Source organism: Oncorhynchus kisutch, linkage group LG27, assembly GCF_002021735.2.
Source record: "Oncorhynchus kisutch isolate 150728-3 linkage group LG27, Okis_V2, whole genome shotgun sequence".
NCBI lineage: Eukaryota > Metazoa > Chordata > Actinopteri > Salmoniformes > Salmonidae > Oncorhynchus > Oncorhynchus kisutch.
The window spans coordinates 5,520,648-5,547,166 of NC_034200.2; the positions used below are offsets into that span (position 1 = coordinate 5,520,648).

General features: G+C 44.3%; 2 protein-coding genes across 8 annotated transcripts in view; both read left to right on the forward strand.

Annotated features, from left to right (window-relative positions):
• The window catches only part of LOC109871677 (kinesin-1 heavy chain), a 33,526-nt gene extending 18,609 nt beyond the window's left edge, over window positions 1–14,917 (forward strand). The window contains exons 8-25 of one of the 4 annotated variants that reach the window (XM_020462637.2): window positions 776–880; window positions 1,167–1,312; window positions 1,570–1,718; window positions 2,436–2,623; window positions 3,104–3,172; window positions 3,287–3,493; window positions 4,858–5,001; window positions 5,832–6,020; window positions 6,486–6,603; window positions 6,759–6,814; window positions 7,304–7,413; window positions 8,851–8,952; window positions 9,140–9,200; window positions 9,411–9,587; window positions 9,697–9,913; window positions 10,127–10,266; window positions 11,471–11,508; window positions 12,320–14,917. In XM_020462637.2, the coding sequence (XP_020318226.1) occupies window positions 776–880; window positions 1,167–1,312; window positions 1,570–1,718; window positions 2,436–2,623; window positions 3,104–3,172; window positions 3,287–3,493; window positions 4,858–5,001; window positions 5,832–6,020; window positions 6,486–6,603; window positions 6,759–6,814; window positions 7,304–7,413; window positions 8,851–8,952; window positions 9,140–9,200; window positions 9,411–9,587; window positions 9,697–9,913; window positions 10,127–10,266 (2,178 nt within the window). In that variant the 3' untranslated portion in view covers window positions 11,471–11,508; window positions 12,320–14,917. The remainder of the gene's footprint in view (window positions 1–775; window positions 881–1,166; window positions 1,313–1,569; window positions 1,719–2,435; window positions 2,624–3,103; window positions 3,173–3,286; window positions 3,494–4,857; window positions 5,002–5,831; window positions 6,021–6,485; window positions 6,604–6,758; window positions 6,815–7,303; window positions 7,414–8,850; window positions 8,953–9,139; window positions 9,201–9,410; window positions 9,588–9,696; window positions 9,914–10,126; window positions 10,267–11,470; window positions 11,509–12,319) is intronic. The other 3 variants (XM_020462635.2, XM_020462638.2, XM_020462636.2) reach the window with 3 other exon arrangements.
• A 4,917-nt stretch (window positions 14,918–19,834) lies between these two features.
• The window catches only part of LOC109871609 (rho GTPase-activating protein 12), a 138,521-nt gene continuing 131,836 nt past the window's right edge, over window positions 19,835–26,519 (forward strand). For 3 of the 4 annotated variants that reach the window (XM_031807044.1, XM_031807046.1, XM_031807045.1), the window contains exon 1: window positions 19,835–20,061. The gene's annotated coding sequence lies outside the window, so the exon portion shown is untranslated. The remainder of the gene's footprint in view (window positions 20,062–26,519) is intronic. The other variant, XM_031807047.1, reaches the window with a different exon arrangement.

Consider the following 26,519-nt stretch of genomic DNA (forward strand, 5'->3'; position numbering starts at 1 on the left):
TCTGTCTCGCTCTCTGTTCTCTCTCTCTCTCTCTCTCTCTCTCTCTCTGTCTCTCTCTCTCTCTCTCTCTCGCTGTCTCTCTCTCTGTCTCTCTCTCTCTGTCTCTCTCTCTCTGTCTCTCTCTCTCTGTCTCTCTCTCTCTCTCTCTCTCTGTCACTCTCGCTCTCTCTCTGTCTCTCTCTCTCTCGCTCTCTCTGTCTCTCTCTCTCGCTCTCTCTGTCTCTCTCTCTCGCTCTCTCTGTCTCTCGCTCTCTCTGTCGCTCTCTCTGTCGCTCTCTCTGTCTCTCGCTCTCTCTTTCTCTCTCTCTCTCTCTCTCTCTCTTTGTCTCGCTCTCTCTGTCTGTCTCTCGCTCTCTCTCTCTCTCTCTTTGTCTCTCTCTTTGTCTCTCGCTCTCTGTCTGTCTCTGTCTGTCTCTGTCTGTCTCTGTCTCTCTCTGTCTCTGTCTCTCTCTCTCTCTCTCGCTCTCGCTCTCGCTCTCGCTCTCGCTCTCTCACACTTAGTCCTCTCTGCTACATGGTAGATATGGAAAAAAGATTTCCATCTCTGAGCAAATGCACATAGCCCATCTGTCTTTTCCCAGTTCCCTAATGTTGTTATTATCAGAACTGATATCAGAACTGATTAACATTGTTAGGTTAATGTCATTCAGACCACATGCTTGACCTGTGATAATATACTATCAGACCTCTTAAGGACTCTGTTGCAAAGAAAGTGTTACTGTTCAAGTCCTCCATCTTACCAGAAGGTCCCCCCTGTCTGTCTCTTTCCTCCCAGGTCAGCAAGACGGGAGCAGAGGGTGCCGTGTTGGATGAGGCCAAGAACATCAACAAGTCTCTGTCATCACTGGGCAATGTCATTTCAGCCCTGGCCGAAGGGTCTGTGAGTACTTCTCTACTATGACAGATATTATGACTGGCGGTTCGTGTTCATTCAGTGCAAAGACGCGTAGAGATGCAGTGCAAAGTCTTTAAGAGATGAAAGTACATGTACCTCAAGGCAAGGTTTTGGTTCAAGCTGATTCAAACTTGTCTAATTCTACACCTTTTATTTTAATCATAGATTGGTTTGTTTTGTTTCTTTGCTCAGAATTTCACAACCTGGAGGCAATTCTATTGTTGTTTCTCTTAATGAATTTTCTTTGTTTGTTTGGTCTGCTTTGTTTCAGGGCTATATCCCATACAGAGACAGTAAAATGACCAGAATCCTTCAGGATTCTTTGGGGGGGAACTGTAGGACCACCATTGTCATCTGCGCCTCCCCCTCCGCCTACAACGAGTCGGAGACCAAGTCCACTCTCATGTTCGGTCAGAGGTGGGCACGCTCACTAGCTCTTAAAGGACAGTTCACTCAAAACGATCTTTTCAGTAGTCCACTGTTGATACAATCCCCCAAAAAGTGTGCATGTCGGCAGTCACATTTTCAGTACAGAGCAAAACATGTGATGATGATGAGTTTTACATCATATGAAGAAAAAAACGAGTTACCAACAGTCACTATTTAGTGAGCTATTCAGGGCTGTTGAATTAGAATATGGTGTAAAGCCTTGGTCCTGTTTGTGATGTTCCCAGAGCGAAGACCATTAAGAACACCGTGTGTGTGAACGTGGAGCTGACGGCAGAACAGTGGAAGAAGAAGTACGAGAGGGAGAAGGAGAAGGGGAAGGCCTTGAGGAACACCATCACCTGGCTGGAGAATGAGCTCAACCGCTGGAGGAACGGTGAGGAGGATAGGGCATTCACCTGCGCTGAGTCCCATATGGCATCCTATGCACTACATAGTGCACTACTTTTGACCAGGGCCTACATAACATTGACACCATTGACAGCCCATAGGGCTCTGGTCAAAAGTCGTGCACTATGTAGTGCATAGGGCACCATTTGGGACAAACACGAGGTTTGGGCCCCGCCCTTCACATAATGGTCTCATTTTAGCTGAGTGGCTGCATCATTCACTGGAAACCATCTGCACTGAGTGGAAAGACTCCACCCCCCCCCCCCCCCCCCCCCCCAGCTTCATCCAAAGCATGTATTCATTGTAGATTATTCAAATTATCCTCCCTCCCGAACACGACACCAAACGTACAAAAGTATGCACGCACCCACTTTCATGTTGACCATGCGAACCTGGGTCGTGTTTAACCGGAAGAAAGCCACTCTGTTGTGAACAGTCTCGCTACGTTATGCCTTACCTTAATTAACAAGACCTGCTGTTCTACTAGGTCTGTGCTGTACAGTAAAGGCCTTGCAGGGTGTCTGTCTGACCTCTCTGGGGTAAAGTTTTCCCTAGGTACAGATCTAGGATCAGCTTTCCCTCCACCAATCCTAACCTTAACCATTAGTGGGGGAAATGCAAAACTGACTGAAGTTCAGCTTCTAGAAGCAACTTCATCCTACTCCTGTCTGAGCTTTCTGTGTCACCACACTGCCCGCTGCAGGTGAGAGTGTGCCGGTGGACGAGCAGTTTGACAAGGAGAAGGCTCAAGCTGAGGTGCTGGCCCTGGACAATGTGCCCAACGATAAGCCTGCCTCTACCCCCAACATGCCCCAGCTCTGTCTGACTGACGCTGAGAAGGACACGTGTGAGGTGGAGCTGGCCAAGCTCTATAAGCAGCTGGATGATAAGGTGAGAGAGACCTGCCACAGAGAGCGCGCGCGCGCACGTGTGTGTGTGTGTTTCTAAGCTCATCTTTGCAATGACCGCTTCTGTGACAGCATGGGCAGGGCCGTTGACGGCTATCTCCATTATGGGCCAATTGCAACCTCGTTCCAACTCAAGGGTGAAACCGGTCACAGAACCTCCAGTCCTGTAGGAACAGAACAGCCAGCCACCCACGCTGTGGTCATAGAGACCACAGCGTGGAACAGTCAATGGTTGAATTCAGAGAGGGTACTGTGCTTGAGCGACAGCAGGCTCTGAGGTTATTTGCAGCAGTCTTCTCTCAGAAACACCGCCATGGCCTCCCGTGTTAACCACTTAATTTTGAAGGTAGACAATGCTCAAACTCAGGCCAAAATGTAGACAGACTTGATTGTTTCAACTTCCAGTTTGAGCCCTGTTTTAAATGAGTGTGATGCTAACCATGTCCTCTATCTGTGTGTCCAGGATGATGAGATCAACCAGCAGAGCCAGCTGGCAGAGAAGCTCAAGCAGCAGATGTTGGACCAGGAGGAGGTGAGTTTGTCTGTTTCCCAAATGGCACCCTTTTCCCTATATAGTGCAGTACTTTTAACCAGAGCCCTATGGGTTGAATCATAAAATGGATTCAAAACATGTTTGTATTTGTAGCTACTGGCGTCGTCTCGGCGCGACCACGATAACCTGCAGTCAGAGCTGAACCGCCTGCAGGCTGAGAACGAGGCTTCCAAGGATGAGGTGAAGGAGGTTCTGCAGGCATTGGAGGAGCTGGCTGTTAACTATGACCAGAAGAGCCAGGAGGTCGAGGACAAGACCAAGGAGTTTGAGATGGTCAGCGACGAGCTCAACCAGAAATCGGTGAGACAATGTCCCTCATTGTCCCTGCTCATGAAGAGAGCTGTCTGTGTCCGATTCATTGTGATGCTTTCTAGGATCTGCATGTCATTTTTTCCTGGTCACTTCAATATATTCTTATAATATTTTAAATACAGTACCAGTCAAAAGTTTGGACACACCTATTCATTCCAGGGTTTTTCTTTATTTTTACTACTTTCTCCATTGTAGCATAATAGTGAAGATATCAAAACTATGAAATAACACATGGAATCATGTAGTAACCAAAAAAGTGTTGAACAAATCCAAATATATTTTTGATTTTAGCCACCCTTTGCCTTGATGACAGCTTTGCACACACTTGGCATTTTCTCAACCAGTTTCATGAGGTAGTCACCTGGAATGTATTTCAATCAATAGGTGTTAAAAGTTCTTTTGTTGAATTTCTTTCCTTCTTAATGCGTTTGAGCCAATCAGTTGTGTTGTGACAAGGTAGGGGAGGTATACAGAAGATAGCCCTATTTTTTTTAAAGACTCCATATGGCAAGAACAGCTCAAATAAGCAAAGATAAACGACAGTCCATCATTACTTAACGACATGAAGGTCAGTCATTCCGGAAAATGTCAAGAACTTTGAACGTTTCTTCAAGTGCAGTCGCAAAAACCATCAAGCGCTATGATGAAACTGGCTCTCATGAGGACCGCCATAGGAAAGGAAGACCCACAGTTACCTCTGCTGCAGAGGATAAGTTCATTAGAGTTACCAGCCTCAGAAATTGCAGTTCACAAGTAACAGACACATCTCAACATGAACTGTTCAGAGGAGACTACGTGAATCAGGCCTTCACGGTCTAATTTCTGCAAAGAAACCACTACTAAAGGACAACAATAATAATAAGAGACTTGCTTGGGCCAAGAAACACGAGCAATGGACATTAGACTGGTGGAAATCTGTCCTTTGGTCTGATGAGAATTTGAGATTTTTGGTTCCATCCGCTGGGGCTTTGTGAGATGCAGAGTAGGTGAATGGATGATCTCTGCATGTGTGGTTCCCACCGTGAAGCATGGAGGAGGTGTGATGGTGTGGTTTGCGGGTGACACTGTCTGTGATTTTATTTAGAATTCAATATAGTATATTATATTTTCAATATATTTGGATTTGTTTAACACTTTTTTGGTTACTACATGATTCCATATGTGTTATTTCATAGTTTTGATGTCTTCACTATTATTCTGCAATGTAGAAAACAGTCAAAATAAAGAAAAACCCTTGAATGAGTAGGTGTGTCCAAACTTTTGGCTTGTACTGTATGTCAGTCATGGCCCTTTTTTGCCCCTAATATTTAGGAAATGTTCATGTCAAAACCTTTTTCTCTTTCTCTCTCCAGAGCGTCCTGACGTCCATTGACTCTGAACTGCAGAAACTGAAGGACATGAGCAACCACCAGAAGAAGAGGGTCTCTGAGATGATGTCCTCACTACTGAAAGACCTGGCAGAGATTGGCATCGCCGTGGGCAGCACCGAGATCAAGGTAAAAGGACATGGCACATCACCACATGACACTCCAAAGATGGGCATTATTTTATTGGCAACTGAAGGAAATGTTTAATGTCATTTTCTCCAATCACTCACTTTACATCAGCCGATGTCACGAAGTGCGATACAGAACCCCAGCCTAAAACCCCAAACGGCAAGCAATGCAGATGTAGAAGCACGGTGGCTAGGAAAAACTCCCTAGAAAAGCAGAAACCTAGAGAGTAACCAGGCTCTGAGGAGTGGCCAGTCCTCAAATAATAATAATCACAGTGGTTGTAGAGGGTGCAACAGGTCAGCACCTCAGGAGTAAATGTCAGTTGGCTTTTCATAGCCGAGCATTCACAGTTAGAGACAGCAGGTGCGGTAGAGAAAGCGAGTCGAAAACAGCAGGTCCGGGACTAGGTAGCACGTCTGGTGAACAGGTCAGGGTTCCATAGCCGCAGGCAGAACAGTTGAAATAGGAGCAGCAGCACGACCAGGGGGACTGGGGACAGCCAGGAGTCATCAGGCCAGTCGGGTAGTCCTGAGGCATGGTCCCAAGGCTCAGGTCCTCCAGGAGGAGAGGGTGAGAGAATTAGAAGGAGCATACTTAAATTCACACAGGACACCAGATAAGACAGGAGAAATACTCCAGATATAACACTGTCCCTAGCCCCCCAACACAAACTACTGCAGCATAAATACTGGAGGCTGAGACAGGAGGGGTTGGGAGACACTGTGGCCCCGTCCGACGATACCCCCGGACAGGGGGTAAAATCATAACACTACTCCGACTCCTCCTTTCTCTCTCTCTCTCTGTTTCTGACTCACCTCCCTCATCCCTAGCAACACGACGGCAGTGGTCTGATAGATGAGGACTTTACGGTGGCTCGTCTGTACATCAGTAAGATGAAGTCGGAGGTGAAGACCATGGTGAAACGCAGCAAACAGCTGGAGAGCACCCAGTCAGAGAGCAACAAGAAGATGGACGAGAACGACAAGGAGCTGGCCGCCTGTCAGCTAAGGATCCAACAGGTATTACCATATCATTACATATAGAAATTGTATTATTAAAGGATCTCTATGGGTATTAGCCCGCTTCTCACATCATAGTTCTAGATCCACACACTCCACAACAGCCTCAATCTGCCACTATCAGGGTTGCGCTCAGTTCCATTTAAAATCAGTTAATTCAGGAAGTAAACAAAGTCCAATTCTAATGCAATTCCCTTCCTGAATTGACTGAATTTAAATGGAATTGGCCATAACACCATACCATAATCACTCTCACCGACCTAATCTTCCACTGATGTTTGGCTTGGCAATGACAGTGGAGTAGGCAAAGCACAAACAGATCTGGGATCAGGCTTACTCTTTCCTGTTCCTCCCATGAACACAGTAATCAAACTGAGACCTGCTACAGAATCACTAGCTATTTAATCCACATAAACCCCATGTGTTTGTGTAATTAACATTCTCCATCTCCCCCCCCCCGTGCAGCACGAGGCTAAGATCAAGTCCCTGACAGAGTACCTTCAGAACGTGGAGCAGAAGAAGAGACAGCTGGAGGAGAACGTTGACTCTCTGAACGAAGAACTGGTCAAGATCAGTGCCCAGGGTACGACACACACACACACACACACACATACACACACTGCTACAGCTACTCTCTATGCACTGATAACACATAATGGAATACATTGCATATAAACATCTCTAAAACAGATTTAAGGCCTATAGTGCCACCTAGTGACAAATGTTTCCCTTTTGCAGAGAAAGTCACCGCCATGGAGAAGGAGAACGAGATCCAATCAGCCAATGAAGTCAAGGTACGATATCTTCTCCATACCATAGGGCTGCCTTCTATTCCAAATTCAATTTCAGATCAGTGGTGTGACCTAAATAGGGCACTACTTTTGACCTAGTGGACTAAACTCCACTCTATGGAAGTTTCTGATTAACTTCACCAACGGCGTGGAACCGAGACCAGGCTTCATAAAGTATTGACCACCGGCGAATTGAGTAGTCGGAGCTAGGTTCCACAGAGCCTGGTCTCGGCTCCACGCCGTTGGTGGAGTTAATCGGAAACCTCCCTCACCGTGGAGTTTAGTCTGCTACTTTTGACCAGGCTCTGGTTAAAAGTAGTGCACTAAATAGGGAATAGGGTACCAGTTGGGACGCAGGCCCAGAAGTCATGATATATTCCAGATGATACAGTTGATTGGTGACCTCTTGGTACGACTAGTCCAGACTTGTCCGACTGCCTACTATGATATGTTATGGATGTTGATTGGTGTCCTCTTGTGTGTCATCCCCAGGAGGCTGTAGAGAAGCAGATCGCTGGCCACCGTGAGACCCATCAGAAACAGATCAGCAGTCTGAGAGATGAGCTGGACAAGAAGGCGCACCACATCACTGAACTGCAGGAGTAAGAGACTAAACACACCCCCATGTACACATTGTCCACTGTTTACTGTGGTTATGTCCCACTTGGGAGGCAACCACAATGCCTCTTGTCTCCAGGGCTAGGGTGTTATATTGTGTTGTTGTGTTACACCGGGGCCAAACTTCCTGCCATTCAGGACCTATATACCAGGCGGTGTCAGAGGAAGGCCCTAAAAATTGTCAAAGACTCCGGCCACCCAAATCATACACTGTTCTCCAAAAGGCTTCTTAACAGCTTCTAACCCCAAGCCATAAGACTGCTCAACAGTTAATCAAATGGTAACCATGACTATTTGTATTGACCCCCTTTTTACATTGCTGCTACTCACTGTTTATTATCTATGTATTGTCACTTTACCCCTACCTACATGGACATATGACATCAATTACCTCCACTAACCCGTATATCCACACATTGACTCGGTTCCGGTACCCCCTGTATATAGACTTGTTATTCTTATTTTATTGTGTAACTTTTTTAACTTGAGTTTATTTACCAAGTATTTTCTTACTCTGCATTGTTGGTAAGGGCATTGTTGGTAAGGGCATTGTTGGTAAGGGCATTGTTGGTAAGGGCATTGTTGGTAAGGGCATTGTTGCTAAGGGCATTGTTGCTAAGGGCATTGTTGCTAAGGGCATTGTTGCTAAGGGCATTGTTGCTAAGGGCATTGTTGCTAAGGGCATTGTTGCTAAGGGCATTGTTGCTAAGGGCATTGTTGCTAAGGGCATTGTTGCTAAGGGCATTGGTAAAGGCATTGTTGGTAAGGGCATTGGTAAGGGCATTGTTGGTAAGGGCATTGGTAAGGGCATTGTTGGTAAGGGCATTGGTAAGGGCATTGGTAAGGGCATTGTTGGTAAGGGCATTGGTAAGGGCATTGTTGGTAAGGGCATTGGTAAGGGCATTGGTAAGGGCATTGGTAAGGGCATTGGTGGTAAGGGAATTGGTAAGGGCATTGTTGCTAAGGGCATTGTTGCTAAGGGCATTGGTAAAGGCATTGTTGGTAAGGGCATTGGTAAGGGCATTGTTGGTAAGGGCATTGGTAAGGGCATTGTTGGTAAGGGCATTGGTAAGGGCATTGGTAAGGGCATTGTTGGTAAGGGCATTGGTAAGGGCATTGTTGGTAAGGGCATTGTTGGTAAGGGCATTGGTAAGGGCATTGGTAAGGGCATTGGTAAGGGCATTGGTAAGGGCATTGGTAAGGGCATTGTTGGTAAGGGAATTGTTGGTAAGGGCATTGTTGGTAAGGGCATTGTTGGTAAGGGCATTGTTGGTAAGGGCATTGTTGGTAAGGGCATTGGTAAGGGCATTGTTGGTAAGGGCATTGGTAAGGGCATTGTTGGTAAGTAAGCATTTCACATGAAGGTTGTACACCTGTTGTATTCGGCGCATGTGACAAATATACGATTTGATTTGTTCCAGTCTCAACCAGGAGATCATGCTGGAACAGGAGCGTCTCAGGGTGGAACACGACAAACTCAAGTCTACCGACCAGGAGAAGAGCCGCAAACTTCACGAGCTAACGTACGATACAGAATATGTGATCGCTAATTACTGTGTGGCATATACACAATGATGTTGCTCACGAGTGCCCACATGACATTCTCATTATAGAAGCTATCACGTCTGTTTAGCTTAGATTAGCACTATACTTGTCCAGTGTTACTGCGGTCAAGCTGTGGCTAATGCGTCCGTGTGTTGTGCTGTGCAGGGTGATGCAGGACAGGAGAGAGCAGGCCAGACAGGACCTGAAGGGACTGGAGGAGACTGTGGTGAGTAGACTACAGATAACAACAGCTCTTCGGTTTCCCCCTTAAGGGGCAGTTAAAAGGTACATTTGAATGAACCTTTATAGTCAAACTTCTTTCTTTTCATGAATCTTTATGCCTTTCTATGAATAATAATTGCAAAAAAAGAAGGGTAATTTGGGTGAGTGTTTCCATTCCACTTGAACCCCTCTAACACTTCCCCTACTCCGCTAGGCCAAGGAGCTCCAGACCCTGCACAACCTGAGGAAGCTGTTTGTCCAGGACCTGGCTACCAGAGTGAAGAAGAGTGCTGAGATGGACTCTGATGACACAGGAGGCAGCGCAGCTCAGAAACAGAAGATCTCCTTTCTGGAGAACAACCTGGAGCAGCTTACCAAGGTTCACAAACAGGTATGTTCTCAGCTGTGAAACCAACAAATAGACCCAAACACACTGAAATCATACCAACTCTAGTGCTTTTGGAGATGGCTAATTTGTCAAACCTCTCTCTCCCTCTCAGCTGGTACGTGATAATGCAGACTTGCGCTGTGAGCTTCCTAAACTGGAGAAGCGTCTGCGTGCTACGGCTGAGCGGGTCAAGGCCCTGGAGTCGGCGCTGAAGGAGGCCAAAGAGAACGCTGCACGCGACCGCAAACGCTACCAGCAAGAGGTGGACCGCATCAAAGATGCCGTCAGGGCTAAGAACATGGCCAGGAGGGGCCACTCTGCTCAGATCGGTGAGGAGAGAGGGAAGATACACACTGCATGCTGTAATCCTGGTGGTTAATGTATGGTTGGATATTCAGTATATTAATGGATTGCAATATATGTATTCCAATACCTACAGATGGCTTAATAAACTTGATCCTTGAACGTTGAACACAAACGTTATTCAGTACATAAATGCATGCCGTTCCTTAACTGTTGTGTTCCTCTGCCCCCCTCCACAGCCAAACCCATTCGTCCTGGCCAGCCTCCAGTGGCGTCCCCCACCCACCCCAACGTGAACCGCGGCGGAGGGGGTTTCTACCAGAACAGCCAGGCTGTGGCCATCAGGGGAGGAGGAGGCATGAAGCCAGACAAGAAGTGAGTGAGTGACTACTGCCTCAATAGGAAAAATATACTGTAGAATATGATGAGAAACACAAGTTTGATCCATAACTCCCAACATGGGGATAATTTCGACTTCTCCCATATATCTAAAAGAGTTGATGCAGTGTAGTAATGTGTTCAGGCCTGTGTGTTTCAGTTGGTAGACCATGGTGCTTGCAATCAATGCCAGGATCGTGGGTTTGTGTCCCACCGCTGCCCCCCATACAAAAATGTATGCAAGCACTACTGCAAGTTGCTTTGGATAAAATTGTATTTTATATCGCATATACACACATTGGCCAGTTTATTAGGTACACCCATCTAGTACCAGGTCGGACCCCCCCTGCCTCCAGAACAGCCTGAATTCTTTGGGGTGTTGAACCATTTCTGAATTGGTGTCAAGGGACCTAACGTGTGCCAGGAAAACTATCCCAACAATATTACACAACCACCACCAGCCTGTACCGTTGACACCAGGCAGGATGGGGCCATGGAGTCGTGCTGTTTACGCCAAATCCTGACTCTTCCATCAGCATGACTCAACAGGAACCCGGATTCATCGGACCAGGCCATGTTTTTCCACTCCTCAATTGTCCAGTGTTGGTGATGGCGTGCCCACTGGAGCCGCTTCTTGATGTTTTTAGCTGATATGAGTGGAACCCAGTGTGGTCGTCTGCTGCATTAGCCCATCCAACGAATGGTGCGTTCCCGAGATGCCGTTCTGCACACCACTGTTGTACTGTTATTTGCCTGTTTGTGGCCCGCCTGTTAGCTTGCACGATTCTTGCCATTCTCCTTCGACCTCTCATCAACAAGCTATTTTCGCCGAAAAGACTGCGGCTGACTGGATGTTTGTTTGTTTGTTACACCATTTTGGTAAACCCTAGACACTGTCGTACGTGAAAAGCACAGGAGGCCGGACGTTTCTGAGATAATGGAACCGCGCCCCTGACACCGATGATCTTACCACACTCAAAGTAGCTCAGATCACACGTTTTGCTCATTTGAACGTTCAATTGAACAGTAACTGAATGCCTGTCTTTCGTCTTTATATAGCAAGCCACAGACACATAACTCACTGTTTGTAGGAGCAAACCATTTTTTAAAGAACGGGATGGTGTACCTAATAAACTGGCAACTGAGTGTATATATTATAGTGAATGCAGTGTAGTAATTCTGATGACCCCCTCCATACCACATAGGTCAGATGGCTAGAGTAGAGACCGGATCTGATACACAGGTGAGACTGACCGGTACCTCTATGGCCGGAGGAGGCAAGGATGATGCCCATAACACGCTTAGTATGAATGGGCCTGTTTGAGAGGCAGCTAACCACAGGGCTTGGGAGTTTTTAATGGGTAAATTTTCTACTGTAATTGACCTGTGTTAACAGATTCTAAATAGTAGAGCTCTGAAGAAAACTGCTGTGTGGTTGAATGGCCTTGACTTTTCTGGTGGCTAGCATGGATCCTCTGATGAGTCATGTTTGTTTTTTGTTAACCCCTGCTAATGTTTTCTAAAATCTTATTACCACATGTACATCTAACATGCCAGTCTATTTCTCTGTTGGGAGATGCCAGTAACATTTTGTGTTGGTAGACGTCACCCATGTCTTGTAAGACTAACAGCCCCCCCTCTCTTTCTCTCCCTACCTTCCCTCTCTCTCTACTCCCTACCTCCTCTTTTCCTCTCTGACCAACTTCCCTCTTTTCCTCTCTTCCCCAACTTTCCTCTTCCTTTCCACCCCAACTTTCCTCTATTCCTTTCCTCCCCAACTTCCCTCTATTCCTTTCCTCCCCAACTTCCCTCTATTCCTTTCCTCCCCAACTTCCCTCTACTCCTTTCCTCCCCAACTTCCCTCTACTCCTTTCCTCCCCAACTTCCCTCTACTCCTTTCCTCCCCAACTTCCCTCTACTCCTTTCCTCCCCAACTTCCCTCTACTCCTTTCCTCCCCAACTTCCCTCTACTCCTTTCCTCCCCAACTTCCCTCTACTCCTTTCCTCCCCACCTCCCCTCTCGCTCTCTTCCTCTTCTCCTCTCACATTTGAAGCATTTGAAGATGGGAGGGGACATGACCACAGAATATGCAGATGGATATCACCCTGGCAACCTGTCATTCCATTACAGCCATTGGCTTCCTGCAGGCTATATATTAGAGAGAGGGAGGAGTTTTAATATAAATATTCCTGCCCTGTACAGATCCACCTACCTTCATGTTTCTTCTCTCCGGAACAAACAACAACAGCGAAATGAATTTAATATACAAAACAAAACACACAACAAGACGCCCACCAACTGCAGAGGGCAGTCTTTGCGCAATGAACTACATTTGACTTGAATGTGTAGCTATGTTTTTTGTGGCACAGTTTGTCGTCATCTCTGATGTCTTAAGGTTTAGTCTGCACTGTGCCAATGTGAATGTACGCTAACCGGGATTTCAAAAGAGATGAGAAAAAAAGAAAAGGTGACTGAAACACAGTAAATATAAATGTTGATCCTTGATACCACAAACATTCGTAGGTTAATCTCTTGTACATTATTATTATTATACTGGTTGTACCACACTTCTTTCTATCAATAGATTTGACAAGCTTCTTGAAAGGTTTGAACCGAAATAGATGTCATTTTGAACACTACTGTCCTTTTATACATATGTAATATGGCACATGCTTCCTTAAGAGGTGTTTGGCTTTGAAATGCCAAGAGGTGTGATTCCAGTTCAGATTGATTTAATGACAGGGTACCTGTGATGGCCATTGTTTTTACTGTAAGGAAGATAAAGCGCCACATACTGGCGCGGTGACTACATTAAACGGATGTGAGAAGGAAAGAGGAGCTTTCATGCCTGCGTCCCACATGTCTTTACTTCTTCAACGGTTTGGATGTTATTTATCTATCTGGCCATTGGCGCACATAGATGGCACACACACGCTGGTCCTAGCTAGCTAAGTCCTCTCATCCACTCACCATTTTTGTCCTGACCTCCTCTGAACAAACCATTGGCGCACATAGATGGCACACACACGCTGGTCCTAGCTAGCTAGGTCCTCTCCTCCACTCACCATTTTTGTCCTGGCCTGCTCTGAACAAACCATTGGCTGGTGGTTGTTTTAACATTTTATTTGTAACTTAACTGTTTATAGTACTTTGATCATTGGGCTCCTTTCTGTGCCCCCACCACCAGTAATGTCAAGACGAGTGGAGTAAATACATTTAGGGGGGCCTCTGTTTAAATTGATATTGGGAATCGATATAAGGCAGGCTCTGACTTTTCCAAAATCACCCTCTTTTCATTAAGTCAGGTCAAGTGCACATGTAATATTATTGTGGATTGGTGTAGTTGTCGATCTGTCTCACTGTTCTCTAGCTTGACCAGCATATCTGATCTGTATTGGTTGGAATGTTGGATGGCAGTGTTTGATTGGCTCGCCCTTGCCACTGATCAGCCAGTTAGATGAGCAGTGGGCCTTTGGGTAGGAAGGGGATTGGTCGGGTTCAGTCTGCTGGTAAACTAGTCTGGGTCCGAAATGGCACAGCCCTATGGGCCTTGGTCAAGACTACATAGTGAATACGGTGCCGTTTCAGACTCAACCTATCCCAAAGCAGTGCATCTTGGAAAGTGGTTTATTAATTATCGAAGTTGTAATCAGGAGCCAAGGATTTTATACATTTTACACTTCTTGTCTTTTTGCGTTTGTTGTTTTCTTCCCGAATCCCCTTCAATTATTTTTCCTATGTGAGAGTAAAATGTCTCTCCAACCCTTGTTTTTATGTCATTTTGTGTAAATTCTGAAGCATTTGCTGTTGCTGTGATTGTAGGCCAGCATGAAACAAAAACACTGACATCTTGTGAGTACAATATTATATACCAATGATATACTGTTAGGTGTGACCAGGGTTGAGTCTTTTTAATAGTCTGCAGCCACAGCAAGGTGTTGGGGTTTTATGTTATGAACTTTTGTTGTTTTGGAAGGATTTGACATAAAATTGACAGATAAGATAGCACTTAATGTAAAGTTTAAACCTTAAACAGGGTTAGAAAACACTCCAACCTATGGTAACTTATGGGGCTGTAAAGCATACTTTCTGCTATTAGAGGCTAGTTTGGGAGAGGTAGGTAGCCTATACCTTCGACAGGACAATGTCTGTCAAGTTTTCATCTTTGTAACCTTTAGAACAATAAACACTCTGCAACGTGGTCTTCAAAGTGCATAGTACCCTATCCTTACCTGCCAGGGTTCCACTGTACTCCATCAATTGAATGGATATGAAATGGGGAAGTACAGCAAAAGAACAACAACTATTTGTCCATGATGTTTACCAAATTCATTTGTTTGCATTGATTCTAAAGAAGAGCGTAGCCACTTTATTACTGTGTAATAGTTACTTAAATTTCTAACTGACAGATAAGGATTCCATCAATGGAAAAAGGTACTGGATCATTCCTAGGGTACATCCCAAATGACACCCTATTCCTTATGTAGTGCACTACTTTTGACTGCATAGGGAATAGGGTGCCATTTGGGACGGAACCATAGCGACCTGGGGAAGAGGTGGCGGGGATGTTCAAAGTTGAATGATATCACCATTTTGGATTGACTGCATGATGTAAATGTATGTGTGATTAAATAATTCTGAGAAAAACCTACCTGGTGTCAGTCTAATTCAGTGCTCGACTCATTCGGTCTCATTCAAACTTTCTTATGTAGTGCATGGCAAGTTCTAGGATGATATTTCTGGGTGGGCAGACAGAAATTTGTTGGCTATTTCTGAGGTAATATGACTCAAGCGTTTAACATGACTCAAGCGTAGTAATTTGGGCTGGCAAACAATAACGTTTGGGAGGGAAATGCCCTGCCCTGCACCCCCACTAGAGACGCCCCTGTGGAGGTGATCTAGATTCTATTGTGTCTGATATTGAAAATGCTAAAAGTAACCGGACGTTGCCAATTTTGCATTATACCATCTTTGTTATATTGTTCATACCACTGAGAATTTCAGTTGTAATGGGGTGTAACCTTGATAGATAGATATATCGATAGATACAGTGTCAAAATGCATTCTTGCATGTGACCAATGAAAAGAATCCGGGCAAAAAATATTGAGATCTGATTTACTGTGTGAACAGTACTGCATACAGTAGCTTTATGAGTGCTGTAGCCATACTTGACATTACTGCAGTGAACACCAACCTGGTTTCAGAGCATTTCATGTTATTCTGTACACCCATTTAGTATGATATGTTATGTTTCGAATGGTATAATAATTTGTTGATGTCCATCGCTCATTTTGTATTATATGTAAGGAATGTGCAAAGCTTACAATGTATTACAAATTAGAAAAATGTACAATGTGTTACGAATTTTCAAAACGTACGATATGTTACGAATTCTAGCTAGGTGGCTAACGTTAGCTAGCTGGCTAACGTTAGCTAGGCTAGAGGTTAGGGTTAAGGTTAGTGTTAGGGGAAGGGCTAGCTAACATGCTAAGTAGTTGCAAAGTAGCTAAAAATTAGTAAGTAGTTGAAAAGTTGCTAATGATCTAAAATTGTAAAGTTGTCTGTTGCCAAAGTTAGTTACTTTAAGGAGCATTTCTCTCTCTGTGGGTCTAACCCCAAGAAGTTCTGGAAAACGGTTAAAGACCTAGAGAATAAACCCTCCTCCTCATAGCTTCCCATGTCCCTTAATGTTGATGATGTGGTTGTTACTGACAAGAGGCACATGGCTGAGCTCTTTAATCACCACTTCCTTAAGTCAGGATTCCTATTTGACTCAGCCATGCCTCCTTGCCTGTCCAACATTTCCTCATCTCCCACCCCTTCTAATGCGACCTGCCCCAATGCTTCTCCCTCTTTTTCCCCTGCCCCGCTACAAAGTTTCTCCCTGCAGGCAGTTATTGATTCTGAGGTGTTAAAGGAGCTCCTTAAACTTGACCCCCAAAAAACATCTGGGTCAGAAGGTTTACACCCTTTCTTCTTTAAGGTTGCTGTCCCTATCATCGCCAAGCCTTTCTGGGGAGGTTCCCATTGCTTGGAAGGCAGCCACAGTTCGTCCTTTTATTTAAAGGGGGAGATCAAGCTGATCCTAACTGTTATAGGCCTATTTCTATTTTGCCCTGTTTATCAAAAGTCATGGAAAAACATGTCAATAATCAACTGACTGGCTTTCTTGATGTCTATAGTATTATCTCGGGTTTACAATCTGGTTTCCGGCTCAGGTTATGAATGTGTCACTGCAACCTTAAAGGTCCTCACTGATGTCACCATTGCCCTTGATTCTAAGCAATATTGTGCTGGTATTTTTATTGACTTGGCCTAAGCTTTTGATACGGTTGAACATTCCATTCTTGTGGGCCGGCTAAGGAGTATTGGTGCCTCTGAGGGGTCTTTGGCCTGGTTTGCTAACTACCTCTCCAGTCTATAAAGTCCGAAAATCTGCTGTCTCAGCCACTGCCTGTCACCAAGGGAGTACCCCAAGGCTCGATCCTTGGCCCCACACTCTTCTCAATTTACATCAACAACATAGCTCAGGCAGTAGGAAGCTCTCTCATCCATTTATATGCAGATGATACAGTCTTATACTCAGCTGGCCCCTCCCCGGATTTTGTGTTAAATGCTCTACAACAAAGCTGTCTTAATGTCCAACAAGCTTTCTCTACCTTTAACCTTGTTCTGAACACGTCCAAAACAAAGGTCATGTGGTTTGGTAAGAAGAATGCCCCTCTTCCCACAGGTGTTATTACTACCTCTGGGTTTAGAGCTTAGAGGTAGTCACCTCATACAAGTACTTGGGAGTATGACTAGACTGTGCACTGTCCTTCTCTCAGCACATATCAAAGCTGCAGGCTAAAGTTAAATCTAGACTTGGTTTCCTCTATCGTAATCGCTCCTCTTTCACTCACCCCAGCTGCCAAACTAACCCTGATTCAGAAGACCATCCTACCCATGCTAGATTATGGAGACATCATTTATAGATCGGCAGGTAAGGGTGCTCTCGAGCGGTTAGAAGTACTTTCCCATTCGGCCATCAGATTTGCCACCAATGCTCCTTATAGGACACATCACTACACTCTATACTCTGTAAACTGGTCATCTCTGTATACCTGTCGCAAGACCCATTGGTTGATGCTTATTTATAAAACCCTCTTAGACCTCACTCCCCCTCTCTGAGATATCTACTGCAGCCCTCATCCTCCACATACAACACCCGTTCTGCCAGTCACATTCTGTTAAAGGTCCCCAAAGCACACGCATCCCTGGGTCGCTCCTCTTTTTACACTGCTCAAAAAAATAAAGGGAACACTTAAACAACACAATGTAACTCCAAGTCAATCACACTTCTGTGAAATCAAACTGTCCACTTAGGAAGCAACACTGATTGACAATACATTTCATATGCTGTTGTGCAATTGGAATAGACAACAGGTGGAAATTATAGGCAATTAGCAAGACACCCCCAATAAAGGAGTGGTTCTGTAGGTGGTGACCACAGACCACTTCTCAGTTCCTATGCTTCATGGCTGATGTTTTGGTCACTTTTGAATGCTGGTGGTGCTTTCACTCTAGTGGTAACATGAGACGGAGTCTACAACCCACACAAGTGGCTCAGGTAGTCCAGCTCATCCAGGATGGCACATCAATGCGAGCTGTGGCAAGAAGGTTTGCTGTGTCTGTCAGTGTAGTGTCCAGAGCATGGAGGCGCTACCAGGAGACAGGCCAGAAAATCAGGAGACGTGGAGGAGGACGTAGGAGAGCAACAACCCAGCAGCAGGACTGCTACCTCCACCTTTGTGCAAGGAGGAGCAGGAGGAGCACTGCCAGAGCCCTGCAAAATGACCTCCAGCAGGCCACAAATGTGCATGTCTGCTCAAACGGTCAGAAACAGACTCCATGATGGTGGTATGAGAGCCCGACGTCCACAGGTGGGGGTTGTGCTTACAGCCCAACACCGTGCAGGACGTTTGGCATTTGCCAGAGAACACCAAGATTGGCAAATTCGCCACTGGCGCCCTGTGCTCTTCACAGATGAAAGCAGGTTCACACTGAGCACATGTGACAGACGTGACAGTCTGGAGACGCCGTGGAGAACTGCTGCCTGCAACATCCTCCAGCATGACCGGTTTGGCGGTGGGTCAGTCATGGTGTGGGGTGACATTTCTTTGAGGGGCCGCACAGCCCTCCATGTGCTCGCCAGAGGTAGCCTGACTGCCATTAGGTACCGAGATGAGACCCCTTGTGAGACCATATGCTGGTGCGGTTGGCCCTGGGTTCCTCCTAATGCAAGACAATGCTAGACCTCATGTGGCTGGAGTGTGTCAGCAGTTCCTGCAAGAGGAAGGCATTGATGCTATGGAAAGGCCCACCCGTTCCCCAGACCTGAATCCATTTGAGCACATCTGGGACATCATGTCTCGCTCCATCCACCAACGACACGTTGCACCACAGACTGTCCAGGAGTTGGCGGATGCTTTAGTCCAGGTCTGGGAGGAGATCCCTCAGGAGACCATCCGCCACCTCATCAGGAGCATGCCCAGGCATTGTAGGGAGGTCATACAGGCACGTAGAGGCCACACACACTACTGAGCCTCATTTTGACTTGTTTTAAGGACATTACATCAAAGTCGGATCAGCCTGTAGTGTGGTTTTCCACTTTAATTTTGAGTGTGACTCCAAATCCAGACCTCCATGGGTTGATAAATTTGATTTCCATTGATAATTTTGGTGTGATTTTGTTGTCAGCACATTCAACTATGTAAAGAAAAAAGTATTTCATAAGAATATTTCATTCATTCAGATCTAGGATGTGTTATTTTAGTGTTCCCTTTATTTTTTAGAGCAGTGTAGTTCGCTGCAGCTAGCGACTGGAACGAGCTGCAACAAACACTCAAACTGGACAGTTTAATCTCAATCTCTACACTCAAAGACTGTTGTGCCTGCTTTGTGTGATGTATTGCTGTCTTTTCCTGCTTGACATTTGTGCTGTTGACTGTGCTCAATAATGTTTGTACCATGTTTTGTGCTGCTACCATGTTGTTATGTTGTGTTGCTGCCTTGCTATGTTGTTGTTTTAGGTCTCTTTATGTAGTGTTGTGTTTCTTGTTGTGATGTGGGTTTTGTCCTATATTTAATGTATTATTATGTTTTAATCCCAGGCCCCTGTCCCCGCAGGAGGCCTTTTGGTAGGCAATCATTGTAAATAAGAATGTGTTCTTAACTGACTTGCCTAGTTAAATAAATGTTCAATAAAATAAAACATTTGATTCAAGATTCAAACTCACAACCTTTCGGCTAAATGCCGAGCCACCCTACTTTTGTTTTTGCCTTTAGTAACCATCTATCTTACATAACCCTACCAAAGGTAACATATATTAATTTGAGTGTCCCGGGTTTAAATAGTTATGTTAGACTATGTTACGTCTATTATGTTACGCCTAGTCTATGAGACCAGGCTGCGACTACAGGTGTTTGGAAACGTTTTCCCTTCCGCCACAAGGTGGCAGTACCCCATCACTGCTCTCCCTCGAAAAAAGGACGCGGGCTGTCTTGAGTGGGAGCGAAGTTTGCAGGCAGGCAAAAGCGGGAGCGAGCACCAGCGGGAACGTCAGGGAAAAGTGGAAACGAGGTGGAGAAAATGTGTGTTGTGCTGCTACCCTGCTACTAGTGGTGTGACTTCAGTGTTGGGCTGACGGGGAGGTGACGGGGAAAACAGAAGAAAAGTTTATGGAATTAACGTTTTACACTCATCACAAGTGCTTAGTTTTACAAAACAAGGATTATCACCGCCAGAAGAAAAGGTATGTCAAGTCTGATTTGTGTATTTTTCCAGGAGATTGAAAAATGTCTTATTTAGCCACCATAGTTAACGTTAGTGCGTCCTTCCACAAATGTATTTGTTTTCAGCTCGGAAAATTACCCAATTTTCTGGAGTTAGAATCAACCTGTTTTGACTCGCCGTTTCACGGCACAAGACACTGGTCGTTAGATTGTCGACAAGTAAATTACTGGTTAGGTGAGAGCTTGGAAACATTGACCATGTACCTAGGAGGTAAACACAAACCAGGTAGAGTTGCTTATTTCGTGCCCTGGAATGTGAAAATGAGAATGTTGAGACTCGTTTCCCCTTACACCACCTAACTAGCTGTAGTTACCTATGGAGAAATGCAGCCTGGTCTCAGAACCTAAACTTATTATATTTTACTAAAATCCGTGTCACTTCATTTAGTATACTGTTACTTCTGTTAGGTTGCATTACATTGACTACACGTTACATAAATGTAAATCTGAGACACTCAAATAACATGTTACATAAATGCGAGACACTCAAATAAGTTTGTTTGGTATGGACAGTCGGTTGCTTAGTAAGGCAAAAATGAAAGGAGGGTGGTTGGTTGGGCATATACTTCAAAGGTCACAGACATTTTTAGCTAATTAGGAAATTAGGATGTTAGGTTCAAGGGTTAAGTTTAGTTTCTAACGTACTATATCATACTAAAGCAGTCAAACATAATATATCATGCTAAACGGGTCAAATGTGATCCAGACATAGGATACTATGTCATACAACTTGTATTATATTGTATGACCACTATTAAATCAAATCAAATTGTATTTGTCACATACACATGGTTAGCAGATGTTAATGCGAGTGTAGTGAAATGCTTGTGCTTCTAGTTCCGACAATGCTTACTTTGGTAGGCTAGTGTAACGCTAACGTAAAGTAACATATCATATTAAATGATGTGGCATGGATTTAGTCAAATATATTACGTTTTGCTCTGAGACTAGGTTGAGAGAAGAGAGGCAGAAATATTCCAGGAAGCTATGCATTGGCACCGACCTTCATTCTGTTACCAAACTTTGCATTTGCAGGGTGATTGGGTTTTTATAAAGTGTTCTGTGGAAATTGTTTGAAGTAGTCCTTGTAAATAAAGCTCTTTAACTTTGCAATCATTGTTTTTTTGTTTTTACATTTTAAAGTGGAAAAAATCTGAGTCTCAGCATCAATCTGTTACTGTGGAATTGCCCTGATTACAGCATAACCTCATCTCCAGCCTCAATTGCTAGAGAGTGGGCTGGCCTGGGACAAGATTAGTTACAGCATTACAATAGCATCACCATGCCCTCTGTGTATTTTAGTCCAGGATCTGTGTCTTCTCTTACCCTTGAAGGTTTCCTCAATAATCCCGGTGTTAGTTTCCAAGTTCTTTTATATCTCCTTACCTTGGTGTCTGTCTCTATCCATTCTGTAAATAACTGAATGCAGCATCATTGACAGGTTCTAAAATAAAGGCATCTTAAACAGCAGTACAGCAGCAGTCAGTGTGTAGGCCTATTGAAATAACCTTCAGTAAAAGTAGCTGATGTCGATGTTACTTCCTCAGTCAATGCCTTATTATCTGTGAGGGAGGGAGAGTAGCTAAGTGGCGTGCTGACAGTGGCAGATTCTCCATTCCAGTCCATGTAGCTCATTAGATGAAAACACCGGGCCCTCGTCAAAAGTAGTGCACTATATTGGGAATAGGGTGCCATTTGAGATGCAAACACGGAGTTCCATCACTCCTAACTCAGCCTGACTTCTGCCCTGTAGCTAGTGACACTTTGTATTCAGTCAGTGCCATTGAAACTGCCCCTCCCAATCCTATCCCATCCAACACCTCATTGTACTTATGCCATCTTTGTTCCTGGAGGAACATAGGGCGTGTACTAAAGCACCTCATGTAAATCCCATTATCACAGAAAACAGAAATGGCATTTCAAATGCAGTTCTGTGCCTCAGTGGGCATTAGCGCTCTGTAGTGAGCAGACAGATCAAAACCAGACGTGGTAAAGGGATAATGTGATATTTTGGCAATTAGCTTGCTAGCTGAAACTACCTTAACTCCACGCAGAGAGGGTATCCATGAGTTCGTCTGATTGGGTAAATAGAAAAAAAGGGCTTAATTGACAAAATGTCACACTATCCCTTAAGGCACTGTGTCAAACACAATGCCTGACACATATCTATCTGGCCCTTGCAATGATTTGGGTTGTCAATTCATTTTGTCCTGCTTTCATACCGCCTGTGATACACTGCACGACAAGTCCCAGCAAGTACTGCCAACATGCTGCGTGCCAAATGGCAGTGCATTGCCACATACACCTGTGTCGTTGGGCTGAGATGATCTATCGAGGGAGGAGCTGCTTTTTACATTGTGTATATTTATTTCTTCTGAGCATATTTCTGTTTGTTGGCAACGTCAATTCTTGCGACGAAATAATACTTGTTTTGTTCGCTAACTGGACAGGCAAATGCAGTCGAGTACTAAACTGTAAACCAATCCAAACTTGTGTACTATCTCTGCTGATCACGTCTGGCAATCATGTTATCCATGCCAAAGGTAGTAGACAGCTGGCGACGGCTCGAGAGACATCTGTCAGACCAACTGCTATCTGGTAGTCTTATTTATTTCTAATCTAGTTAACTTTTTCGTTTATAGAAACGTGATACCATCAATGCGAGCAGTAAAATGACTCCCAACTTAGAACACAGCATCCTTCGTAATGTAACTAGCTTGCTAGTTAGTTACAAGTAGATCTGTTAATAGCTAGCAGAAGCCGATAGCTTCATCACGAGTTAGCTTGCCATTCCGGGACAAGAAACTCATTAGCTATCAGTTTATTCCAAATCAACCTCTACAGGATCGGTGTGTGTCCCCCCCATGGTTGAGCTAACGTAGGCTAATGTGATTAGCATGAGGTTGTAAAAATTCCCAGGACATAGACATATCTGATATGGGCAGAAAGCTTACATTCTTGTTAATCTAACTGCACTGTCCAATTTACAGTAACTATTAGAGTGAAATAATACCATTCTATTGTTTGAGGAGAGTGCACAATTATGAACTTGCAAATGTATTACTAAACCAATTAGGCACATTTGGGCAGTCTTGATACAACATTTTGAACAAATATGCAATGGTACATTGGATCAGTCTAAAACTTTGCACATACACTGCTGTCATCTAGTGGCCAAAATCTAAATTGCGCCTGGGCTGGAACAATACATTATGGCCTTTCTCTTGCATTTCAAAGATGATGGTACAAAAAACAACAAAATAATGCATGTTTTTTTTCTTGGTATTATCTTTTACCAGATCTCATGTATTATATTCTCCTACATTAATTTCACATTTCCACAAACTTCAAAGTGTGTCCTTTCAAATGGTATCAAGAATATGCATATCCTTGCTTCAGGTCCTGAGCTACAGGCAGTTAGATTTGGGTATGTCATTTTAGGAGAAAATGGAAAAAAAGGGTCCGATCTTTTTAAGACCATAAAAATCTATAGGACCAGTAGTGTAAAGGTAATACAGTCATCAAGGCAGGACCCACTAATTTCATTCATACTGACAAATAAGAAATGCCACATTATCCTTGACAATAGTTTGAGGAGGATGATTGCAGAGCTCCCTGCCTCAGACTGTCGGGATGTTAATTTTCTAGCTCACAAACTACATTCTTTTAATGTGATAATTTGATTTGATTATCACTTCTCTCTCTCATGATCTATTCAGCTCTCCTGTGTCCTGCTCCCAGAGATCAACCAAGTGCTATTCACCAAGCATGGGCTGAATCACTCACCTGTGAGGAGAACAATCCTGCCTGCAGTTTCAACTAACCCTGCAGTCACTATTTAGACATTGGGACCGCATATGCATTTGCCTGTTGTCTTTTGTTTGTGCGTTTTGTCTTATACAGTCTGGTGCGTTTTGGAGTTGAAGAACACCAACTACAGATACACATGCTTGTTTGAGCATCTCGGAGACTCCATTCAATGTAGAATCAGTTCAACTGGTGACAAATTATTTTACTGTAACATGCAGTGTCTCGGTCAGATGCATTGGTGACCAGGGTGGGATCCTTTCGAGAAGCCTATGGGTCTTGGCACACACATGCTCCTTGAGAGAAGCCAATGGGTCTTGGCACACACATGCTCCTTGAGAGAAGCCTATGGGTCTTGGCACACACATGCTCCTTGAGAGAAGGGGGAATAGTGAAGCATACGTTGTTGACAGTTCAGTCTCCAGAGGCCCAGGCTTTTGGCATTTTTGGAAGCTCTCATTTCTGGACTGCAGCACTGTAAGATTGTGCCCCCCACGGCACTTGATATCAAGGCCTAAAATGAACACCTGCCAGGAGGACGTAATGTCTGCAATGGCATCAAACCATGTGTTTGATGAGTTTGATACATTCCAATAACCCCAGTTGTTACGACGATCCTGTCCTACCCAACTAATGTGCCACCATCCTTCTGTGTTCCACAGTGCAAGCGTTTCACTCACATTTGTGAATAAAAATAGTTATAAGTCAAGTATGAGCACATTTTATAGCAATGTGTTTCTGTTGTTTTGTTTCATAGCTGGTAGCTAATCACACAGGGCTATGAATCCAAATATATCCCACCTTGCGCGACACTGTCTGGCTGGGGATGCTGAAGATACATTTTTAGAAGCGCTGCGCAGTCGGAAAAGTTGGTATATTTTACTTAAGTCTACTAGTGGGACTTTATTCTTGTGTTTCTTAACTATTTACATTTTGTTCACCAGCTAGGTTGTTTTTCAACCTTTTTTAAATGTTTGAGTTTGCTTCAACTGCTAGGTTACTAATCAGATTATCTCTCAATGTTTAGTGGTGGGGAGTCAACTCTACAAGAATCGACTCCTAAGATTCAGTGTTTTTGCTACGGAGGAAACAAGTTACCGTGGGTTCTTCAAGAACACAAACTCTTGAAAAATCGAGCTAACGAGAGAGGGGAGCGGCATAGCTAGGCATGTCGGCCACCAAACAGACAGTCAGAACCTTGCATCGGTTATCATAAAGATGTATAGGCTACAGCATTGCGATATCTCGCAATTTCTTTGCTTCCAATGTCTTGCACAAGTTCACTAAATTAGGGGCTATCAATAGGCTGAGCTATTCTACACGCAACAGTCTGAAGACCAAACACACTAGCGTTTTACATAGCCAAGGGAAAGCGCAGGCAAGCCAGCGAGGGAGAGCGGATCGGGGCAGACAGTCGGAATTGTGCGCATAGAATAGAGCCTATGTTTTGATCATTTCTATTTCGCAATTTCTCGTGTTGCGTAAATTCACCAAAAGTATATATTAGGCTATCAATGAGTATGGCTAAGCTATTCTTCATAGTGCCAGTGAATTGAAGTTGAACATCGTGAAATGCACCAAAAGTATTGAGCATATAGGTTATTTAATGAAATCCTGTCTGGCTGTTGATGTCCTATAGATAACAAAGTAGGGCATCCGAAATAGGGCTTTAACATGGTAAAGAATAGGCTTATCAGCATAGTGTGCCGCATCCTCCCATGAGACCTGTCAAGGCTGCGCACAGCAGAAATATCACTGAAGTATTATAGTTCCTACATATCACCTTCTGTATTCAAACAATATAGGCCTTGTATAGGCTAAGTTGATGAGCAAATGGGCAGCATCATGCTCATGTCAGTCCGCTAGAATGCAAATGCAGTATTCCTAGTAGGACTATGCAATAATGAGGTGGTGTGCGCATTCGTTTCAGCGTGTTTTGGGAGTCGAGCAAGAGTCCTTTCACCACCACCACAGGAGTCGGCGTCATCTCCAAAAAGTTGTGCACTACATCCACCGTCACTGACGACTCCAGCAGCTTGAGATCCCTGGGCTGGTGAAAAAACTAGAGTGGCTGGTAGATAGATCTACCTGCCACAATGGCTGGTGGACCAAAAAGTTCGTTTCAGGCCCTGCTTGATATATTGAGTGGTAGGTTACACTATATTTAGATACTATTTAGTACTTTTAATACTGCCTGAGACACCCTTGCTATTTGTCTTTGTACTCAGTAAATGGTGAAACACTGTGATGGTGTTCTTTGCTCGAATGTATACTGAACAAAAATATAAACACAACATTAAACATTTTACAGTTGATATAAAGAAATCAGTCAATTGAAATAAATTCATTAGGCCCTAAGGCACTGCATCTCTGTGCAAGAGGCATCACTATAATACCTGGTTTGAATCCAGGCTGTATCACATCTGGCCGTGATTGGGAGTCCCATAGGGCGGCGCACAATTGGCTCAGCATCGTCCGGGTTTGGCCGGAGTAGGCCGTCATTGTAAATAAGAATTTGTTCTTAACTAACTTGCCTAGTTAAATAAAGGTTAAATAATTTTATTTAAATAAATAATCAACAGATTTCACATGACTGGGCAGGGCGCAGCCA